At 37.0% G+C, this 13,674-nt stretch overlaps 1 protein-coding gene across 1 annotated transcript in view; it reads left to right on the forward strand.

Moving 5' to 3' along the window:
- The window catches only part of LOC128496916 (collagen alpha-2(VI) chain-like), a 31,299-nt gene that overhangs the window by 12,066 nt on the left and 5,559 nt on the right, over nucleotides 1-13,674 (forward strand). The window contains exons 15-24 of the mRNA XM_053466745.1: nucleotides 1,640-1,702; nucleotides 1,850-1,912; nucleotides 3,656-3,718; nucleotides 4,544-4,606; nucleotides 6,031-6,081; nucleotides 9,310-9,345; nucleotides 10,761-10,823; nucleotides 11,711-11,773; nucleotides 13,050-13,085; nucleotides 13,179-13,224. Of these exons, the coding sequence (XP_053322720.1) occupies nucleotides 1,640-1,702; nucleotides 1,850-1,912; nucleotides 3,656-3,718; nucleotides 4,544-4,606; nucleotides 6,031-6,081; nucleotides 9,310-9,345; nucleotides 10,761-10,823; nucleotides 11,711-11,773; nucleotides 13,050-13,085; nucleotides 13,179-13,224 (547 nt within the window). The remainder of the gene's footprint in view (nucleotides 1-1,639; nucleotides 1,703-1,849; nucleotides 1,913-3,655; nucleotides 3,719-4,543; nucleotides 4,607-6,030; nucleotides 6,082-9,309; nucleotides 9,346-10,760; nucleotides 10,824-11,710; nucleotides 11,774-13,049; nucleotides 13,086-13,178; nucleotides 13,225-13,674) is intronic.

The following is a 13,674-nucleotide window of genomic DNA, read 5'->3' on the forward strand; positions in this document are numbered from 1 at the left end:
TGTAAGAAGTGAGAATACAGAAATCAAGGAGGTGATACATTTATTGAAGACTTTGACACAACTTATCAAACAGTACCATGTTTTAAAAGGGGTTCCTATCAACAATGCACATTCACCCTTCATCAGGGCCAGACTGCAACGGCCAGCAGCCCCCCAGGCACTTGCCAGTCCAGGCCTGCCCTTCAATCATATTTGCCCACATAAATTAATGCATATGAATATACCTTTAGGAAATACAGTAGTTCTTGTTAGACCCCCTTGAAAATCTTGCACAAGTTAGCATTGGAGTTGGTCATAGACAAGTACTTGGTGTGTGCAGAATCTCAGCTGGAGAATGTATCTCCTAAGAAGGGTAGGAGCTTGGTGCAGAGAAACATGCATAATGCTTCACAGAGGAGTCTGAGGAATCCCTTTTATGCATTTTCATATAAAAGAAACACAATTAAAAAAGCGATACTCAGCATTAAAGCAATCAAATGTAAACTATAACTAAGGGCAGAACACTAGTCAAGAATACAAGAAACTTTGTGCACTACAGCTGGCATATACACCAATCCATCCAATAGAAAAAAATGTAACTTTCTAAATGGTAAAGGACTACATATCTCCCATCAACTAGCCAAAGAGAGACACTTTTGTTTGAAGGGGTATGGTTAGAGGTGTGGCTACCAGCAATACTCCACTGAAGCCTTTTTATGTGACTTTATTCAACCAAGTAAACCATTGAAACTAAAGTAATTTATTTATACAATTTAATTTATAAATTATTTTCAAATACAGTATATGTACATTGTGTGTTGAGCCTTTTAGAGCTGAAAAACACTGCGATGCACTTATATTCATCAAACATTCTGAGCTTCTATGAAGCAGGGACATCAGAGGCAGAATTTGCAAAGGGGCAAGTGGGACTCATGCTTGAGGTCTCTGGAGAGAGACCCGGAGGGCAGTAAGCCGGAGCTTTACAGGACCCTCCTAAGTGTGCCTTGCTTGCCCATGCTTAAAGGCAGACTTGAGGGTAAGAGATGAGAACAGAGTAATTTGGATCATGATCGGATCTTAAAGAAAGGTATAAGGTAGACACATGGAGCTACACCTTCTAGTGATTAAACTAAAGGGCTGCTCTACTGTAATAAATCCTGTTAATTCTAAAAGCAACGCTATGTAAGGGCTAATAACAAAGGCTTTTGGTCATAGTTGCTAAGTTATGTCGTAACCCATGGCTCTTTTTGTTCTTAGACTGTGGCTGTCTTATTACGCAGATGGCCAAAAAGATTTGTATGGCCCATACAATAGACAGCTATTATTAACACCATTGGTCAAATGGTTACAGTTGTTCAACTACCAGTAATATGACAATCAATCTGATTGCTAACTTCTTATCACGTGTATTGTACATATTCATTTTGAAATAAGGAAATAACATTGGATAGTTTATTTTGTTAGCATTACAAATATTTTGCCTATGTATCAAATTATGTTGCATATTTGGCTCTGACTGATTTCAAAAACAGAAAATATCCACACTCGTGTTTCATTTTATATATTCTAGCAAATTCCTTGTCTCTAACATAGTTTGCCTGTATTATAATTAAATGCTTGCTTTATCACAGCACATTTTATTGTAACTGTTACATTTCAGGGTATTCATGGAGATAACGGTCTTCCTGGTCCACGTGGCCGTATTGGAATTAAGGGACAACAGGTGACTATCCTTTATGTGAATTTTTGCATATACAAAGCATGCCGCTCGTACATTTAGTAAGGTTTCAAGATCTGAAATTCTATGTATGTACAGTGTATCTTTGCTATTTTAATGGCTATATTTATATGTTACCATTTCATTAAAAAGGGAGAATTAGGAACAGAAGGCGAAAGAGGACCACCTGGTGAAATAGGCAATAAAGGCAGAGCAGTAAGTATACACTCAGCTGCATAACCACAAGAAGATACACTTCTTCTGACAAAACCAAACCTCTACATAAACATAAGCTATTTATACGTATTTAACCAGTTGCCAAACTAGGACTAAACAACTAGAATATGCCTTGTTTTTAGAAAGGATAAATATAAAAATGTGCATATAGGATAAACTTACAACTTTCACAGATATACATGTACTGCTTTCCAACTGTAAGCACAATGTACAAATATTTTAAATTCTGAAACTATAGGAGATTTACATGTGTCCTTTTTTAAAGAAGAGTTTGGGCTTTCACTTCTCTGTAGAAATGTGATTAAAATAATAATAATACTTCTTCTCTGACATGGCAATTGGACCAAGGTGTTTACTGTCTAATTTGTAGTTTAACTAAAAATAATGAAAACATTATATTGGGATCTATTCACTAAAGAAAGACTGGAGAGTTGAAGTTCTCAAATCTCTTACATCACAGTCAGGGGCCTAACCACTTCAACAAGCAACATGCACCACAGTGCCACCTTTGTTCTAACTAGCTTGTGAGCGCCATGTTTGCCCCAAACAGCTTGTGAGTGCCTTTGCCCCAAGCAGCTTCTAAAAGGCACAGCCTATTTGTGTCATCTTTGCCCCAGCTTATCAGTGCCCTCAAACCGCTTATATATGTGCCATATTTGCCCAAAACAGCTTGTCTGTGCCTTCCTTACACCTTGCCTCCCCTTCCAACATACACTCTGGCACACATATGTAAACACACTTACACACACTTACTCATACTCACTAACACACACGCACATACACATTCATTCTAACATACACTCAATCTCACCCCACTTACACATACATGCTTACAAACATCTACACATCCATACTCACACAATTACACATCCATATTCACACACAATTACACATGCATGCTCACACACACAAGTACACATCCATGCTCACACATACAATTAGACATCCATGCTCACACACACAAGTACACATCCATGCGCACACAAACAATTACACACACATTTACACATAATTACACATCTATGCTCACACACAAGTACACATTCATGCTCACACACACTTATACATAGACATCCATGCTCACATACATACAGACATACATACATACAAATATGCATACACCCGCCCCCACTTATCTCTTTGCACTCCTGCGGTATTCTCTCCAGCTGCTCACACACAATAATCAGCCTCGGTTTCACCGTGGGTCATGTGACCCCAATACATTCCTGTTTCCCTGTGCCGGATCAAAATAGTTTCGAAAGCGGTCCAGGTCAGAAGAGCCCTTTCTAAACAATTTTTGAACTGATACGAGAAGACAGGAATAAGTGGTCGCACTGTAGTTACACTACTGATCACAATAAAGTAAACCCCAGTGAGATTATTCTTTAAGAAGGGCTGAAGTGGCCCATGCAGACACTCTTGAAGAATGACACTGGGGGGTTTTCTTTGGTAATCTATAGTGATATTGGAGTTAAAATGTCTCCTGTTTTCTGTCTTTATTAAGTACACCTCATTGTCTTTGCTTAGAAATATAATGCATATGTTAATGTCTAAAATAGTCACTAGTAATCTCCTAAATGTGTTATTGGTGTCTGTTTTAGTCAGTACCTAGAAACCAAAAATATGGTAGCAGGCAACAGTCATTTAGCCTATATAGTGTCCAGAGTATCTGCAAAAGTAATGTGATATGTCATTGATCTGTTTTTTTGTACCCTGGCATAGGGAGCCCCTGGCTTTCCTGGCCCACGAGGACCCCCTGGAGAGATTGGTCCTATAGGAGAAGAGGTATATCATCTGAATTGTTTTTTTTTATTATTTTTTGATGTTTTGGATTGACAAATCATATATTTTAATTAGCTTGTTTTACAACTTAATGTTGGGGAATTAAAAGAGATGAAGGATAAAAAAACGTGAATGCAAATAGGTTGCTTGTGGCAATTTGCAGTGACATAGGTCACAATTTTTCTTTAAATTAATTTCAAAAGTTATATTTTCCTTCATTTGAATTCCCCATGCCTTACCATCTCATACAAAATCCTAACATTATCTCATACCTCATCACACCACCCCATAGACCTCTATATCTTCTTCCAGTTTAATTATTTTCTATAACCACCAGTAAACAAAGTTAATCAGCCTCTGGGTTAATCTCTTACTGTCAATGGCTACCTAATAGGCCCTGTGACCCTGAAATAGCCTCTGACTGGCTGTGTATGTAGGTTTCCTACACATAGTCATGCTGTGAATTCTTTAAGAACACCGTTGCCAGCATCCCCGTGAACGGGCCACCATGATAAATTCACAGTGCTAAGATAGATGTTTGGTCGAAAAACAGAATGTTGCAAGACAGAAAGATTACATGAAAAACAGAGTAAAACTGTTAAATGGAAAATAGGATGATTAAAGATTTCACAGAAAAGCATTGGAGACTGAGAAGGGAAGACAGAATTAGAACATATATAAAAAAAAAGAAGTATAAATCAATGTGGTTTATTTTTCAGTATATAGAAATGGAAGAACAGAAGAACCTTTCAATCAATTTATGTAGTATGATGTGTATATGTTGATTTGTTATTCTGATATTAATTAGAATTCATTCTTATGTTAAAGGGAAGCCCAGGTGATGCTGGAAATATTGGAGACAGAGGAGATACTGGACTGCCTGGATCTCCAGTATGTATAAAAGAAAACCAAATCAAACATTTTATTATTAACTATAGTCTCTTATCATCCTGCTTTGAAGGTGCTGTGTCATATACCCTTATGCATTATTAGAACCAAATGAACCCTGTAATCATATAATAGTTTTGTGCAATTAAACTTAATTAAGTTTATGATATGAAGTGGTGGCACCTGCAGAGGTTGGCTCGGGGCACTGAATTGGTCCATCAAAGTACGTGGACACCCCTCCTAATGATTGAATTTATTTGTTGCAGCCACACCCATTGTTGTATGTATAAAATCAAACACATGGGCATGTGATCTCCATACACAAACATTGGCAATAGAAATGATCGTACTAAAGAGCATGTCATACGATGCCAGCCACAAGTCAGTTCATGGAATTTCTGTCCTGCTAGATCTGCCTTGGTCCACTGTAATTGCTATTATTTTGAAGCGGAAGCATCAATGAGCAACAGCTCAGCCACAAAGTGGTATTCCATTCGCACTCACAGAGCAGGTCTGCCTAATGCTGAAGTGCAGAATCACTGTAGAATCACTCACTATAGAGTTCCAAACTTCCTCTGGAAGCATCATCAGCACAGTTGCTGTGCATCAGGAGCTTCAAGAAATGGGTTTTCAGTTCTCTAACAAGCCAAAGATCACTATGCGCAATGCTGAAGTGGTATAAAGCACACCACTACTGGACTCTGGAGCAGTGGAAACGTGTTCCCATGAATCACCCTTTACTATATACTACTGACGGATGAATCTGAGTTTGGCAGATGCCAGGAAAACTGTACCTACTGGAATACATAGTGCCTACTGTGGTGGAGGAGGGATAATGGTCTGGGCTATTTTTCAGGGTTTACAGTAGGCCTTTTCATTTCTAGTGAAGTTTATTGTTAATGCTGCAGCATACAATACATTTTAGACAATTGTATGCTTCCGACTTTGTGGTATCAGTTTGGGGAAGGCCATTTTTCTTTTCCTGCATGACTGTGCCACAGTGCGCAAAGTAAGGTCCATAAAAACATGGTTTGACAGGTTTGGTGTGGAGGGACTCTAGTGGCCTGCACGGAGCCTTGACACACTCCAAAATCTCCTGGAAAGCCTTCCCGGAAGAGTAAATGCTGTTATAGCCAAAAAGGGGTGCTGACTCCATATTAATGGCCATGGTTTTGGAATGGGATGTACAAAACAGCTCATATAGATGTGATGGTTAGGTATTCACATACATTTAGTCATATAGTGTATAGTGTAACCTCTACTGTTATAAAGTAATACTAACAATATGAAGCTGTAAAACCATTTGTTAAAGTTTTATGATTACAATGATATGTCAGAAAAGAAAACATTTTACAAGAATTTGGAAGAGGCTGTAAAATCCAGATGCCTACAGGCTGCAAACTTTTCATTTTACTTTTTGTTTCTAGGGAGACATTGGAAAACCTGGCAATAACTATCCTGGCTCTAGAGGTATTCAGGTAAAGTGTTGCTATTTCTTTGGGGGGGGGTTATTATAGATTGTACAATGTTGACTATGTTTTGTTGACTATGCAAGGAAGTTCATATTAAGTATTCCTGTGCCATGCAATATTGTAAGAAAATAAATCTGTAGGCACATCCCTGAACACCTGAAATGTTGGGAGTATAGTGCTGGTGATCTGGACACTACTTTTCTAGAACACATACTAACATTAATTATTATTATAAGTATGAAAAATGGAAACAGGTTGCCCCTGACCATTGACTTACAACTACCAGCTCCTTCTGCTCTCCTTTAACTAAAACTGGGTACATTTCTGTAACTTTATTTCATATTCAGGAATAAGCCTACAACCCAGAAAATGATTAGATTTTTAAATCACTTGCCTTGAATTGCCCAATGGTAAAATTACCCAGCACAGATCCTGGATGGTCCCACTAAGTATCCTAGTTGTCTGCCTAGTGCACAGATCTGGTGGGGGATGCCACAACCAGGTTCTCCCCTTTGTTAGAAAACAAGTGAATGGAGGGACGTCTGAAAACATAGTTTGATCCCATAGCCATCTCTTACCCTTATCATGTTTTGTATTTGCCTGTTGATCCAGTTCTGCTAAACTTAACCATCAGATTAATGTTTTCCATATTCAAGTAATATATGAGGTTCACCTATGACCACATTACAAGTCTACCTCCCGGGTTATGCTTTCCATTATTATATGCAAGATAAAGCTCATTTCTATAGTACAAAGAGTGGGATAACTAGTTAAAATATTTGGTGTGTAGTGTGTCCCCGATCCAGTATTGTATATGTTACAGCCAAAACTTTAAAACTGGGTATTCATCATCTGCTTCAATCTGAACATTGTAATATTTTGCCTAATTTGGCACATCACTTTGTAAAAACAAAACATAACAAACTGCATTACTGCATAGCGCCAAAGTACTGCAATATTAGGCATAGAGTAACAGATAATATTTTATAGCAGTTTGACTATGTCACAACAATGAACAGGATATTTCTAATTTATCTGGCTCGATGGAAATGCTAAACACATTAACAGCCTATCAGTGCCAGTGGGTTTATGAGCAACACATTGCTGGCCTATTCAAAGTTGGACTAGCTTCAGCTTTGAAATAGCTGTGATTATGAAAAAAGGAAATATTTCTTCTAATTCTCTGCAGTATATGCAAATAAGTAAAGTGGCTTCCAAAGTAGGTTTATAATGGCCAGGCCTGGACTGGGAATAATAATAATAAAAAAAACACAGCCCAGGAAATAATTGAATACCAGTCCCATATTTCATGGCGTCATTATTGTGCACATGGCACGTATGTGGTGTCACAGCCCCAATATTTGGTTGTTTAGAATAGAAATAAACCATGCATGTTTAAAGTATATTATTCATAAACACAAGATTTTAAACTTGCGAGCAGGGCTCTCTCCACCTAATATATTGGTTTGTCTTAGTCTGTCAATTCCCGTCTTGTCATACCCCTTGAATATATGTATTGTATTAAGCGTTGCGTAGATTGTTGGCGCTATATAAATTAAAGATAATAATAATCGGACACATATAAAAACACATAGTTCCTATTATTACTGTGTCCCATGACATATTGGGAGAGCACCTATGTAGCCTTTAAGTATGAAATTAACAATTTTGAAAGTTTTTTAAATAAATTGCTAAAAACAAAGTTATTTAAAACCAAGAATTCACTTTCACAGAAGATAATAAACAGCAAAAGTAAGCCTGTAGCTCTCCTGAAAAAAGCTAAAAACGTAAGAGCGAGGTTGATAGAAGGCGGAAGTGTGTGAGCTGCATGGATGATCAGAGAGAGTGAGTGTATATATATATATTTAATTGTGCCTGTGTGCGTATGTACATAGTGTTATAGTGAGTGAGTGGGTGGGTGGTTGGATGGGTGTGTATGTATGTGTAAGTGTATGGTGCTATAGTTAAAATCTGTTAAATTATAACATTGAATAAGATACAAATAAATTCATACATATTAATCAGACAAAAACAACATATGGTCCCTCCCTAACCTAAATCTGTATTGTATCCCTAATATTTGCTAATTAGACCTGCAGAGTTGCAGCTACAGATCCTTTAACCTCAGGTGCCGACTCCTGTCCAACAATCACGTGTGGTCTCTTCCTTTATACCTAGTCACTATCTGCACCCTGTCTCTATATGTCCTAATAACTACCTAAAACCTGTCTAATATATCAAGAGGGACAAATACAAACATATTTAATCTAAGGTAATTTAACCCGCCCAGCACAATTGTATGTATGTATGTGTAAGTGTACAGCTTCCCCTGACCATCATCGTATCCACCCACATTATAATTAATTCCCATCCCCCCACCACAATCGTTATTCCCCATATTCATACCATCATCTCCATTCCCTACCATTATCATCTCATACTACACCACATATGGCACACATATTTACACAGCTCTCTTTCAGTAATGCATACCTACGCACACATGCCTACTCATAGTATACACACAGTCATGCTAACACACATGTACACATATATACGAATGCTAACACATTTACACATACACATCCATGCATACAGACATTCCCTCTAACACACATACACACTCATGCTAACACACTTTCACATTCATGCTTACACAAACACTTATGCAAACACACTCATGCTAACACATGCCCCTCATGCTAACAGACACACTAATACATACACACGCATGCTAAGACACGCTTATGCATAACCATTGCTAGCACACTCTTACACATACACATTCACTGTAACATACATATATTCTGACCTGGCTTTTAGCTGCAACCGCTCTTTCACAGCGGGGTCATATAAGATCACGTTATGAGACTCTGCCTCATTCCCGACTTCGCAAGGGAAAAGCTGGAAAGGCTGAAGACCGGCCCCAAGGCTGGTGGCCAGTGGGAAATTTCCCAGTATCCTGGTAGGCAAGTCTGGCCCTAGTACTGACAGGATATAAGTAAGAATGTGAAGGTATACATACATGAATACATATTTGGTAAAATATACAAAGCTACAGATGGTACATAAACCAGTCCGGTAGTCAATTAGTTTAGGCTTCAAGATGTAAACGCAGAATCCCATTTTTTATTTCTTTTTTATGGCTTTCCATGAATAAATTTGTATTATTCTTGTTTTTCTGTTACATAAATGAAAATCTGATCTGTTTTGTTTCCCTATATCTGCATCTAGGGTGACAGAGGCGATGTAGGACTTCCTGGTTTTCCAGTAAGAAACTTATCATAGACAAAGCAATAGAAATTGTTGTTTTTTTATTATTATATTTTATTAATATAGCAAATGTGATATTAATGTATTTCAATAATTCTGGAATTTACCATTCACAGTCGAAGCAATGCAGAGTAGTGAAATCTAAGTAGCATGCTATGCGAGAAAGAGATTCTAAATTTCAAGAAATAAAGCCAAGAAAAAAATGTTTTCAAATATTGTTGGATCATCAGTCCTCTTTACATAATCCTACTGACTTCCTCTGTTTTTTAAAAATATATATCTATGATTTAGAATTCAATATTAAAATGATATACCGTATTGGCTCGATTATTTTAAAGAAACATTTTTTTTAAGAAAAAATACACATTAGTGTAATAGTAAAACAGTATTTTACATGTATACATGTATTTTAACATTTTTGGCATCTATTATGCAGTTAGTCAACATAGGTTATATATAAACAGGAATTATTATAAAAAACAGCAGTCATTTTAAGGCCCACACCCCCCCCCCCTTAATTCATAATGCATTTTACTTATAGATATTCCCCTCTGCTCCCCAGATATGCCAGCCCCCCCCCCCGATATGCTTTATGCCCCCTAGAAATCGCTCAGACCTCCACCGGCTGCTGGAGAGAAGGATCCAGCTTCCCTGCAGCGCTGCAGGGGATCTGGATCCCAACCCTGCTGCTTACCCACAGCAGGGGTAAATGAAAAAGAAGAAAAACACCTGCCCCGCACCCGCACAACTGCTTGTCCCGGGCGTCGGGCGATACGAATTGCGCATCCCTGTGCTAAACCCGAATAGAGGCCTCACCTATTCGGGCGAATACGGTAATACAAAATTAATCTTGTTCATTGTTTAGTTTATATTTTGAAACCTGTACTTTTCTTCTGACAGTGTGAACAAGCCCTTTTCAACTTTAAATGGCACGTTTGTTCAAAAAAACTTTAATATACAAGAAGCGTTTCCTATTACTATGGCAACAAAATATCAGTGCCTGCTTTATGTGTTCCAAATGTGTTCCTGGTAACAAATATTGCATTACATAATTATTTCTGCTGTTTCTAATGGTGCAAGTGTTTGTGTGTGTGTGTGTGTGTGTATATATATATATATAATATTTTTTTATATATATACATATATAATTTAAAGCCATTAATTTGCATCATTGGCAAACATATAACCATGAAGAAAATCAAAACGTTATTCTCAAATGCGAGATAACACGTATTCTTGAACTAAAGCTATATCTATCTTACTGTTGTGGAGGAAATGTGTATAATTAAGAGAGTGAGTCAGACAAAGACATTCCCAGACTAAGCATGAAATGAACTGTGGCTACACTTTCTGACAGTGTTGTCCAGGAAAACATAGATTTTGTTTTGGTAATATGTTCTCTATTTAACCAGGGTGCAAGAGGATACTTTGGAGAGAAAGGAGAGCAGGGGCCAAAAGGATCAAAAGGAAACCCAGTAAATATTTTTGAAATATTGTATTTTTCTCAAAGTTTTGTTGTTTTCTGGCAACCAAAAAACCTATAATACGTTAGAAGTACAGATAATCAATAATCTGCCTGTGCTCATGAATAAATTTAGCTTTTGACAGTTGTGTCACCATACAGTTGTTTAGGGGTTATTTAACTTCTCTGACATCACTTATATGTATTACAGTAGACAACCAAGAGCATACTGTCCATCCACTTTGCAACACAGGGGAATTTGTAGGAGGAGGTGTAAAGCAGTGACATTTTTCATAAATTCTTTTTAATTAGCGGGAGGGATTCTCATGTGCACAGTTCCGTTAAAATGTCTAGGATGCTGTACATATTGCAGATCTAAAATACATAATCTTACAACTGCTTAAAAATTTAGAAAAAAGTGTTGTGTCTTGTGTTGTATACATTGCTCACTTTGCCAACTAGTGTGTAAACGGTGAACCATGGCAATAAGATGTGATGCCATGTTAGAAGTGATGTGCAAAGACATATAGGCTTTAAACCTATCCAACGAATGCCCGAGGAGCATGGTAGTCATTTAATGGAAAACTCAAGTGTTATTTTGTGGAGCATCATTTTTAAACTAGGAGTCTAGGACCTGTTTTCTACGATTGAAAATTGTCAAGAGGTTTGGTGAAAAATTAAATCTGCTTGTAAAGCATAATTTTACCCAATCATCACTTTAATCTAGACATTTTCTTGTACAGGCAAAGACCCTCAAGTTCTTAACTTGAGGTTCTGGTCTTTATTCCTTGAATTTAAATCCTGCCATGGTTAAACATATGTTCACCATTAAGAAATAGAGTTTTCTGAAAATAGTTGTATACATATTATTATATTTAACTGCACAACTATTTAAACTAGGGTGAATATGGGCCTAATGGACAACCAGGAGAGAGGGGTCCTACTGGCATATCGGGCTCTCCAGTAAGTATTAACTTTAAAATCTAATGCATTATCAATCATTTATATGTATATTGCCTTTTAGCTTATGTGTACATGCCATACAGTTTCTTATAATTCACTGATTATTTTCCTTTTGATATCTATGAGAGTGGATTCCTGCTGTAATTACTGTAATTTGTATTGCTGTGGAAATCATTTTATGCAGCATGGAGTTCCACTTATGTCCTGATCTAACGGTAGGCATTCTCTCTATCGGAACCTATACAGTAAAATGTAAACTATAGCTGGAATAGAGGGAATTACCGTACATAGATTAGATTAGATAGATTGGAGATCCAATAGGTGTGAACATTACTTATTTCCAGATAAGTAATATTGCATTATTTCTGGTGTTTTGTAATCTTATGCATATATGAAGGGCTGGATATTTCAACTAGACCACTTGGCTGTGTTGAACAGATGAATAGAATATAGCACAAAAGATTTGGATTTTCTATATGCCTAATAGCGGGTGGGTTTAACCCTGACTAGTATCATTTTCTGCTTGGCTTCTATCTTTTTCTGTTTGCAGTTAAAACTTAATAATATTTTTCCAAGACTGTACATATGTTTATAGTTGACCAGTTAAGATCATCTGGTTATTTTTAAAGAGCAATACAATGTAATTATATAAATAGAATGAATGTACTTAATAACATATGGCTTTGATAGACTGTAAAAAAGCATGGGAAGGCAGCTTTATATTAAGATGTCATGGTTCAATTCAGTGCTCACACTTAGACTAGAGAGCACGCATACCCATGTTACTGTTATGGTTTTGTTTATTTTGTAATCTGTAATTCATTTAATATATATATATATAATGAAAAAAATAACACTGAATCCTTTTCACACTGGTGACATTTGTATACCAGGGGATTGTCTAGGTTTTCCTAATGAAGCTTAGGGAATCTTAGTTGATAAATGGGAGTACACCCCAAGTCTGCCCACCTGCAGTACTCTTTCCCACCAAACGAGACTAGCCTCATCCCTCTGTATGTCTAACCCGTCCTGCCATGATTAGCATACTTCCCAGGGTATGCTACATGGATCTCTTACTCTTCTGGCAAAGCAGTTTTGTGAAAGGGCAAGACAAATTGTGTGTAGATGTGGAAACCCAGAAACTTACACACTCATACTCACTTTTTTGTTAATACCAATTTTTCTGTACCATACTATTACCGTATTTTTTATTCTTTGGGGTGATCAGCAGTTTATTTTATTAATGATGAGCTTATATTTCGGTATGTATTTTCAGGGTCCACCCGGAAATCGTGGCGACCCAGGCATCACGGTAACTTTATAATGGGCAATCTGTTAATGCTTACTTTCCATTGTACATTAATTTGGTCATTCTAAACTGATGCTATAACATTTGTTTAAACAGGAATGCGAAATTTTAAGCTACGTTGAAGAGATATGTGGATGCTGCGGTGAGTACCTTGGGTTTACATTTACAAAAGTTAAGTCATTTGTTTGCAGCAGACAATTATTTTGTAGTAATGACATATTTTACAAGCAGTGTTATGCAGTACTATATTCTTTATAGCACGTACAAATCTGACCTGAAATTTGATGTCTACATACTGTATATCTTATAATGCACATTTGGGCCATTTCTAAATATATGCACCACAAGATGTTATGGACTAGGTGCCTACCATTACATACACATAAAAACATAATATAACATAATTTGGGCAATACTTAAATTAATTGAGGTTATAGTTTAAAATCAATGTCTTGTTGGGTGTTAGGGCCTTATCATACAGCCATGCTCAATCTGGTGTCTCAGTGAAAAGCAAGTTCCTATAGGTATACACCTCATAATCACTTGATTACAGGCTTCAGGCCTACCACACAATTCAAAAACTTCCAGCTGG

This window comes from Spea bombifrons, chromosome 5 (genome assembly GCF_027358695.1).
Source record: "Spea bombifrons isolate aSpeBom1 chromosome 5, aSpeBom1.2.pri, whole genome shotgun sequence".
NCBI lineage: Eukaryota > Metazoa > Chordata > Amphibia > Anura > Pelobatidae > Spea > Spea bombifrons.